At 38.2% G+C, this 10,291-nt stretch overlaps 1 protein-coding gene across 1 annotated transcript in view; it reads left to right on the top strand.

Moving 5' to 3' along the window:
- Positions 1 to 594: 594 nt before the first annotated feature.
- Positions 595 to 10,291, top strand: part of LOC104498748 (proto-oncogene tyrosine-protein kinase receptor Ret-like) — an 18,529-nt gene continuing 8,832 nt past the window's right edge. The window contains exons 1-5 of the mRNA XM_010142165.1: positions 595 to 850; positions 2,019 to 2,166; positions 6,121 to 6,228; positions 7,742 to 7,956; positions 8,065 to 8,187. Coding sequence (XP_010140467.1) covers positions 734 to 850; positions 2,019 to 2,166; positions 6,121 to 6,228; positions 7,742 to 7,956; positions 8,065 to 8,187 — 711 coding nt within the window. The 5' untranslated portion in view covers positions 595 to 733. The remainder of the gene's footprint in view (positions 851 to 2,018; positions 2,167 to 6,120; positions 6,229 to 7,741; positions 7,957 to 8,064; positions 8,188 to 10,291) is intronic.

Below are 10,291 nucleotides of genomic sequence, written 5' to 3'. Positions count from 1 at the left end.
AGCAATTGTAGCATCAGGCAATGCTTTCAAACAATTGTTTTGTTAAATACAAAGCAGAAATATTTAAAAATTCCTTATAATCTAAAAAATTAAGAAAAATATTCTTTAATATCTAACAGAAGACAATTAACAAATAATTCATATTTGAAGAAGATTTTATTTGATGTGTTGAAAGGCTTTAACACAAACTGTTGTTCAAGAGCAAAATTCAGTCATGGGTCTCCAGAGATATAAGTGGTATCAGAAAATCGATATACAGTAGGGTGGGTCTTAAAGAAGAACATCAGAAATAGGCTACATCTATAAAGATATGGAACACGGGGTCGAGCTGGTTACCCTTACATTTACACAGGCAGTTAAGCGAACAATTACCTGCTGGTGTCCAAAATAAAAATACCAGAATTGGTAGGTGCAGTAGACATATTTGCAAGTTCTCAGATTTCATTGAGAATTAGCTATTTAGTTTTCCTCTTGATTTTTAAATTATTTTGAGTTAAATTATTTGTGAGTTTCCATCACACCTGTGTGCATCAAATACATTGCCAAATCAGAATTAGGAAGCAAAGTTCTAAAGAGCTTTTCTTGATCCACAGAGCAACTATGTGATGACGTGTGCAAGACTGTGATAGCAGGGGCAGTGCTGTTGTCCTTTGTCATCTCCGTGCTGCTTTCTTCCTATTTCATCCATCGTTACCACAAGAATTCTCCAAAGCCACCTATTGCCTCCGCAGAAATGACGTTCCGGCGCCCAGCCCAGCCCTATCCCATCAGTTATTCTTCCACTAACGTCCGCCGGCCTTCTTTAGATTCCATGGAGAACCAGGTGTCTGTAGACACCTTTAAAATACCAGTAAGTCTGATGTCATTTTCCATGCTCTTTTTTGATGTCTGTACAGAAATGCAATCTATTCAGTGAAATACTCAACTCAAATAACTGTATTGGAAATCATGTGTACAGACAGGCAGGGAACTGAAGATACTTAAGACTAATTGGATAAACCATATAATTTGCTTTTTAAGGCCAGTATATTCTTCCACTTTTGTTACGTTTTAATGTACTGTAACATCTTAGGTCTCATGTGACCTGATGGTTTTGTTCTGAATGTAACACTGCATTTCACAGTAGTGTGGTTTTACTTTAACCCTGTCCAATCAAATACTAATAATCAGCTGGTTTGTAGTCTCTGTGATGAGCCGTAGTACTACAACAACGGTAAACCTAAACCAAACCAAACCCCTCCACTGAGATCTGATCTTGATTTCTGACACACACACTGCAGATATCAGTTGGAGTGGGAGTTTTACCCACATCTAAGGATTTTTGCTCAGTCATACTATCATACCTTTAATCTAGTTTCTTCTGTGTTGATCACGTACTATCCAGGATACCTGCCAGCTGGTGTGTTTTCATGGATCAACATGGTAGAGAAACACTGCCACTTTACATGACATGCGTGATAACATCAAATCAATTTGAATCTTAGATACTGATGTCTTCACAGACCTTGTGCTCTGTTCATTTTCATTTCTTACCTGGTTTGTCCATCTGTCATCATTTTGCAACTTTAAGGCTTCAGTAACACTGACTTCATAAGAGGACTGTTGTTTCTGATGAACTCTTAAGGGAGTGAGTAAAACTGATTTACTCCTCTGTAAAGTCCAAGGTCACGTATTTATAGTTATTCTGAAAGCAAGCATTTATACTGTATTACTTTGTTTTTTATTTGTATCCAATTTCCCAGACCTGAAAAATATAATCCCTTATCCATAATCCACTTGTACAGCTTGTTTTCAAGGAGCTGTGTTCAAGGTAATGGAAAAAACACTTGCCAAACAGCTAGAGATTCAGAACCTTTCATAGGAATACACTGATATTGATAAAAAGCACAACCAAACATTGTACAGTAAAGTGTTACCTATTCCTGAAGAATGGTCTCCTATCGAACATTAATACCTCAGGTATAGCTAGCCACTCCTTTTCTTGCTTCATCTTACAGGGTTTCTTTTCTCTCCTGCAGGAAGACCCAAAGTGGGAATTCCCTCGGAAGAACTTAGTTCTGGGCAAGACTCTTGGAGAAGGAGAATTTGGAAAGGTCGTCAAGGCAACAGCATTCCGACTCAAGGGAAGGGCTGGCTACACCACTGTAGCAGTGAAAATGCTAAAAGGTACTTTTCCATCTGGGTCCGAAACAGTGTGAAAACTCTATGTTGTAGCCTCTGAATGGATTCTAGGAGGGGCTAGCTAGGGGCTAGCTAGGAGGGGCTGGCCAAAAACAACCAGTGTCACAGCATCTATTTCTTCAGCAGAATATACAGCATTCTGTATATTCTGACAGGTTTCTGACTTTAGGAGCTAGCATCACATCGATCCAAGTAATTTCCACAAGTAATTCTATTTCATTATGTTGCAAAATTATTTGCAACATAGCAAATGTATTTAATTTTGTTTGGCATTGATGGAAATATTGCAAGAGTGTGGTAAAGCTTTCAGAATGTTGTTTTTTTTTTTTTATGGTCTACCCAGTTTTCTTTGGCAGAGCTTTATAAATAAGTAATGTTATAATCACATCAAAAGCCAGAACAGACCTATTAAAGTTACTTTTCTGATTGAGGATTCTGTCAACTTTTATACTTTCTGATGTGCTTTTCAATTTCTAGGAGCTCTGCCAAACTTGCGTGAATAGCCCAGTGCTGTCTCCTGATGTCTTCAGTTTAACATAAGGCTTCAAATCTGGGGAAAACAAAGTAGCCTACAAAATGCTAAGTTGATAATGTGAGACCTTGAGCTCAACCATTCACTGCTGCTTATAAGCAAAAACATGTCATTATTGGAAAATGTTCTACTTCTTACTACTTTTTCTATTATGTGCAAGGTTTTAAAAAAAAAAACAAACCCAAACAAACCTACATCTCCTGCTGCTTGAAAGCGAAGATCCTGCATATCTCATAATTTTACTAAACAAATAAATGCATTATGAAGTGCGTGCCTGCATTTCAAGAAGTTCAGTGGAGAATAGGTCATATGGAAGAAGTAGAGGAACTAAGTTTTATTTTAGAAGTGAAAACTGGTTAACCATTATGCTTAATACTCAAGTAATGAGTAATGATCATTATCAATAAAATGGTCTTAGTCATTATTTCATTTCATATTTATTTGTGTACTTAATATCACTGCTTCTTCTAGCACATTTTCATCCATAACGTGTGACTCAGTTAAGATTCCAAGACAGTGGTAAAAAAATATTGCTTTTACCTGCAGGTAATTAATGTTCAGCTTTTGCTAGCTATTATGATGGAAGGACTTGACAGAATTGATAATGTGAAGGAGTAACCCTTTATTTTAAGCACCTTATTTTAATAAATTGGTCTGACATTTACAGTAATAATTCAGGCTCTAATAAATCTTTGTAATGTAAATTACATTGCAGATAGTCATCTGAAATTCCATTTTCCAACTTGACTGTGGAGAACATTTTGTCATTCTGCAAATATTTATCTGTTGTTGTTGGTTTAAGTTTTCAGTTGTCGTGTGTTAACAGTAGTATAAGAAACATTGCATTAGTCCACAGTAGGCTTTATAATGCTCTCAGGAGGTGTAAGAGTTACTTGGGGTCAGGCCAACATCACCCATTCTTTCCCTGTAACAGATGCAAAAGGGGTAATTTGTTCAAGTGTTAGGACTCTACACTGCCTCATCTTTAAAAGGGAATGGTGTTGTATACCAGTACGTTACTGGAGGAAGCATCTTGCATATCGCATAAAAGGTGTCTCCTGCCTGAGCTGTGTAGATGGGCACAGTCTCTGATTAAGAACAGACCCAGGTGGGACTTCCTACTTTGTCAGCTTGGCATTATGTACTGGGGATAGAACAAGATGCAGTAAGCAATCAGCTGAGCTAAAATGGTCTTGGAATTATGGATGGCGGTTTAAAGAAACAGAGAATTTTTTCAGCCCATTATTAATACTTCTCCCATATGAATTAAATCTGGTCTCCTGCATGGCCGCCTCCTTCATTACAAAAAAAACCCCAACCACTACATGAATAGATACTATTTGCAATTCCTAAAAACAAGAGGCATAAGGTTTCCATTTGTGCACTATCGAAGTTAGTTTTTCCAACAGACAAACAGGCATGGTATGTGGGGAGTTTTGTTCTGTTCTTGTACATGCTGCAGATCCAGAACTGGATAAATGGGACTTTCTCATAGGCATTAAGTTGATGTTCATTTTTGTTTTACAGAAATGCCTCTTTTTTGTAGTCCCTATCAGTAGTGAGAAACCATCCAATATTGTCTCCCTGGAGTAGAAGACTGAAGTGTGAGTGGAGGTTCAGACCATAAGATAACATATGGCAGATACAAACATATAGTAGAACAGAATATGAAATTGGCGTGACTATCTGTCAATGGTTTGGTCGAGGTAAACCAAGGTCCGGTGACGATAATACCCTTCCGCTATTCCAGCGGAAATAGGGGAAGGGAGAAAAGAATTCGTGAGACCTCTAAATGCTTTTTGGAAAAACTGAAACAAACTTTAATAACACAACAAACAGAAATATATCAAATAAAAAAGAAAACCAGTGGGGTATTGATGGTTTTGGGAAAGTGAGGGTTAAAACCACGGCAGGGTAAAGATGGCGACGGCCATGTGGCGGCAGTTACAAAGAAAACCCACGACAGTCAAAACGCTGCGGTAGTTCCCAAGCGGCAAAGGAATTTAGCTCCGGGGCACGCAGTTTCCGCGGCGACAGCGGCTTACCAAGGCTGCAGGGAGGTGAAAGCAGGGAGAAGCAGCTGTGGCGGCGAAAAGCCGCGAGCAGCAGCGGGCACGCGGTTCCTTTGCTGAGAAACAGCAGGGTGCAGGCAGCAGGCAGGCAGGCTCCGCTGGTCTCCGCGGCGGCTCGGCTGCGCATAAAAACTGAACCCAGCGCAGGCGCGGCACGGCTTTTAAAGCAGAAACGGCACGAAAATCGAACAGACCCGTGAAAACTTTTAACCAGTGAAAAATGGAGATGCAGCTGATGTCACATGGCAGGGAATACAATTGGTTAGTTTAAAGCAAACTTCCTTCTGATACAGGAGAAGTTGCTAAGCCATCACACTACTGCAAACTATTAGTGCACGTATTTAAAATGGATAGGTAAATAAATCCTTTGGTGCTTACAGCCTTTATGGAAAACATACAGAACAGTACCAAAGAGCAGAAGCTGAGCTTGTTTTTTATTAGTAAAGTTGACCACATACTTTTCAACTGCACAGTAATGACACTCTAGGAACCATCCAGGGAGGTTCTGTGTGTGTGAGAGATTAAGGATGAGATAGAAGAAGGGTTATCTTTGACCTAGGGTGCCTTTATGACTAGGAATCTCCTCCAAGCCCCAGTGCATTCAAAGAGGAAGTTTGTTAGTCAGAAGAATTCTGAAAAAACAAAATGCTTGAAAGACTAAGAAAGCCTCTAGGGGCTATAGATTGTCATATGTTTCCTACTAACATCAGTGAAATCTGCATACTTGTTTCCCAGTAAAATCAATCTGAAGTATATGTCTCGTTTGTGAACGCTAAATCTGGATGTGTGCTACAAGTGTAAGCCAGTTAATTAGTGGATTTTTACTCCATCAGAAAATGTATTTAGGAGGAAGAGGTCTTTATCATGGGAATAAAGTGAGTGAGTGAGTCTTTTTTTGTTTGATCAGCATAAAATCTTGGCTTTTGTATGCTTCTGAAGCTTCAACTGCACTGATTCACTGCAAAGAGTTGCTTTAGAATACCAGAAAAGGTCTGGAATAATTTCATGGCATCTACAAGAGGTTACAGACTCTGGTCCTGATTCCTTGCTGACCTACTCTTTCTGTAGTCATTTGTATGAGGGTAGAGTGATGATTAGAGGAGGTTTCAAAGCCACAACAGCAGCAGTCCCATTCACTTGGTTCTGATATGAATGACTGAAGGACAGTCATTCATGGAGTCATCATGGAGAAACTTCTTTCCTGTGGGAACGTACGGAGTTTTCCAACCTCTTGCTAATTCCAGGGGAAATGTTTGATCTCATATTTCTTATTTTCATATTACTCTTGAGTAATGCTTTCCTGACCACAACTGTGTTTTTGGACGTTTTCTGCAGAAAATGCTTCCCAGAGCGAACTGCGAGATCTACTGTCAGAGTTCAACCTTTTAAAACAGGTGAACCATCCTCATGTTATCAAACTTTATGGAGCCTGCAGTCAAGACGGTAAATATAAGAAGTTTGTTATTAAGATGAAAATGTCAAGCAAGGAAATAAAGAGCAATTAGTTGATGGATTTGGACCACTGCTTAATAATTGCTAAGCACTTTTTAAATTTGCTGCTGGCTGAAAAAATGAAGGACATATAAGAAAAGCATGTTTGAAGAGAAGGGAAAATCGCCATTGAGTGTAACTAAGCATTCTTCCTGTGGTATTCTTCAATACCCATTTTGATGCTAAAGCTCTTTTAAACTTAACCAATCTATTACCAGTTCTCCTCCAATCAATTTATTTTTTTGTATTGTATTGATGCTCAGTCAGTGTTTTCAAATATGGGTTATTTTTAAAGTTTAATGGAATTTTTTTTATTGCTGTTATTGTTCATACTGAAACAATGCTTTGAGGCCTGAGCCAGGGAGTGAGATCTCCCTTTGGAAAAAAAAAAAAAAAAAGGACAACTACAGATTTTTTTTGTAAAATTGTGGCTGGATAGTTAGATTTGTCTTTTCTGCCTCTGTCAAAAAATTACTGTCTCCTTCTTGTGAAATCGTTGCTAAACGCCACAGTCATTGAAAGGTGTATTTCAAGGAGGAAAATTTTCAGACACATGTATTATAAACTGCCAATGAAGCAACTGTTCATTGTGCTTAGGAGCTGATCAGAATTATTTCTGTTTGTTTAAACAAAGTTGCATGGCAATATCCTCTTTCTTTTGCATCTGTAATTACACAGTCTAGAATCATTTGCCTGTTGCAACCTCGGGCACAGGCCTGCCTTCTTTGCCCACCCAGTGCTGTTGCAGGTGGTGCTTTTAGTTTTGACAAAGAATATAATTCAAGACTGAGTAACTTCTGAGTCTTAGTAAGGTAATGATCCCATGGGGTGGCTTTTTTTTTTCCTTTTCAGTATAATGTATTTTTTTCATCCCAAAGGAAGTGAATTGTTTCTGAGTCACAGGCTTTTAATAAATATCAAGTTAATTCATTAGCGTATGAGGTGGGAGGGCTTTGATACAGCAGACAAATGTATTCAGCATTAAAGCACAGAGTGGGTATTATTCATGTAGGTAATGGGAAGCAGAAACTAACGGATTGAAATGTCAGAATGTTTCTAAGTGCTCTGAAAAGGCACCTTAAATACAACACTGGAATTGGCAGATAATTTGTAAGTTCAGTATTACACATGCCAGAATTTTTTTTTTAAGTTTCTCTAAGTTAGGTTGTTTCACAGACTTGATTTGTAAGGAGGTTGTCTCTTTTTCAGTCTCAAATTATCCAGATGAGGGAATTACAGGCAAAAGCCTGAATTCTGCTTTTGATCTCACTCACTCTGCATAGAGAATGTAAGCTAAAAATATTCTATGATTCCATGGCTGATTCAGTGCTTTCTACATAAAGGCCAGAGGTGTCTGGAGCCACTGACTGTTCAAAACAATATGTTGTTTAGCAGAGACTTTTTTTAAAAAAATTAAGTGGTTATCTGTTAATTGTTTACTTACCAGTGTATTTGTTTATTTCAGGCCCGCTGTATTTAATTGTGGAATACGCTAAATACGGCTCTTTGCGCAGTTTTCTCAGGGAAAGTCGAAAAGTAGGACCAAGCTATGTGGGCAGTGATGGCAACAGAAATTCAAGTTATTTAGATAACCCCGATGAGAGAGCCTTAACAATGGGAGATCTAATATCGTTTGCATGGCAGATATCACGAGGAATGCAGTACCTTGCAGAAATGAAGGTAGGGCAATGTAATAGTGATTTGAGAATGTCCTTGCGATAGATTGACATGTCAGTAGTCAGTTCCTTCACAAGAAACATAAACACTATTGTTGGTTTCTTCCAAAAGCTTGTCCATCGTGATTTAGCAGCCAGAAATGTATTGGTGGCAGAAGGGCGCAAAATGAAGATTTCTGATTTTGGCCTTTCCCGTGATGTATATGAAGAAGATTCCTATGTCAAGAGGAGCAAGGTACAGTGCATATTAAAAACAGCTGTGGAAATATTACCTAGTCAAGAGAATAAATTTATACTGCAAGACTTGAGCACAGAAGAAAAAGATAATAGCTATTTTTTGTTAACTTGGAATAATTCCCTATTCTAAAAAAATTAAAATTAAGATGAAGCAAAATTATGAACTTCATCAGTGGGTCAGTTATAATTATGTGTAAAGGATGTATCATATTTAAGACAGCATTACCTCCTCCTCCTCTTTTTGTTGACTTGTCAACAAAACCGATTCATTTCTAATATGTAAAAGTAAAAGAAGGGTCACTATGATGGTTAAGGCCTTGGAGAATCTGACATGCAAGGAGAGGCTACGAGAGCTGGATTTGTTTAGCTTGGAGAAAAGAGGGCAGAGGGGGAGCTTATTGATGTATATAAATACCTGATGAGAGGTAATAAAGCCAAAAGAGCCAGCTCTTTTCATTGTGGCCCCCTGGCAGGACAAGAGGCAATGGGAACTATTTTAAATACGAGAAATTCCACTTAAAGATAAGAAGAAACTTCATTATCAAAACAGTGATTGAACTCTGGAACAGGCTGCCCAGAGAATCTCCATCTCTGGAGATATTAAAAACCTGGCTGGAAATGGTCTCAAGAAATCTGCTGTGGCTGACCCTGGTCTGAGCAGAGGGGTCGAGTCCCTGCACACCTCAGCAGTTCTGTGGTCCCGTGAAAACTTGCAAGACGGTATGTCAACAGCAGGATGAAATCTAATGGTTTTTAAAAGGAATTGGCCAAATAGTCTGTAATAAATGATTTCTTTTTCTTAAGGCTAGATAGTTCACGTAGGATGTTTAAAAATAGTTTTGTTGATGTAAATACAGAAGAATGCCACCATTTTTCATTGCAGGAGCTTTTAACTATTAACCTTTTTACAGGTAGAGGGCAGCCCATTTTAAAATGAGGTGGGGCCTCTCTTATATCCAGTTCCTTTTGCACTGCTTGAAAACACAAACAAAACCCCCCATCATTCTTTTGTCTCCTTTTATAATTAAAAATATAAACAGAAGAACCCCAAGGAGCTGAAAAAAATGCAGACAATTTCTATAAAGATCCTCATTTCAGAAATTATTACATCTATGCAGAAGACTTGAAGCAAAGTCCTTTTACAAATACTTCCATATGTATGGAAGGTACCAAATCCTAATCAAAATGATACATCACACACAGGTCAGGGTAGACTAGGAGCTAATGGTACCTGCCAGAGGTTATTTAAAGCAATTCTATTTTGCCTGCCTCAGTGAATTATTGTAAGGTGCCTAGATACGTTTCTGTCTGCTCCCAGTGCTCATGGCGGGATTCAGCATACAGTAATGCTTCACCTGCAGGAATGTGCAAAGGAAATTTGATGGAAAGATGAGTTCCCCCTGAAAAAAAAAAACCACTTGAGTATAATAACTTTGAGATTAAAAGAATAAGTTAAGGCTTGTTCATTTATTCTTGTAAAAAATACTGTCAAATACTGCAAACCAAATCCTGCTTTCTGCCTGTTTGCATCCAACTGGAGCTCACATCAGCGGAACTTGTTCAAGTTAATCCCAGGCCAGACTCTGACTTTTGCTGACATGAGGTTCTATTGACTCTAAGACAAGTAGCTTTGGTTCAGTTCCCTCTATGACTGAACATGAAAGAGTCGTCAACAGAAATTTTTGTGTGTGAAAATTTTAGAATTTTATGAAAAGATTTCCATAAATACTGAGAATTTTCAATTTAGCTTTCACTATTTTTTCAAGGCAGTTTGTGTGAATTGCAAAGAAAAAATCTTTTAGAAAACATTATCATATGTAAAAGGGCTTTGCCTTGTTCATTCAGCTGTTTTCTGATGTATGTCTTTTACGTTGATCTGTAACAGTTGCTCTGTGTTTTAAGAATGATGCCTTTACGTAAAGGTGGTTTCATTTTATTTGACAGGATATTGATATACTGAACCGTTATTTGCTCCTTACTTTTGAGACACTCATCACTGTAGTATTATTCGGAGTCTAACAAGCATGTGTTAGCTTGCATAGAGCAACAGGGAAAAGAAAGAATTAAGAGGAAGGAAGAAGGCTATGTTTCAAATCCTGCTG

The sequence above is a fragment of the Buceros rhinoceros genome, unplaced genomic scaffold (genome assembly GCF_000710305.1).
Source record: "Buceros rhinoceros silvestris isolate BGI_N320 unplaced genomic scaffold, ASM71030v1 scaffold40668, whole genome shotgun sequence".
NCBI classification, from domain to species: domain Eukaryota; kingdom Metazoa; phylum Chordata; class Aves; order Bucerotiformes; family Bucerotidae; genus Buceros; species Buceros rhinoceros.
Note: the sequence above shows the minus strand (reverse complement) of the source record. Positions and strands in the feature narration are given on the sequence as shown.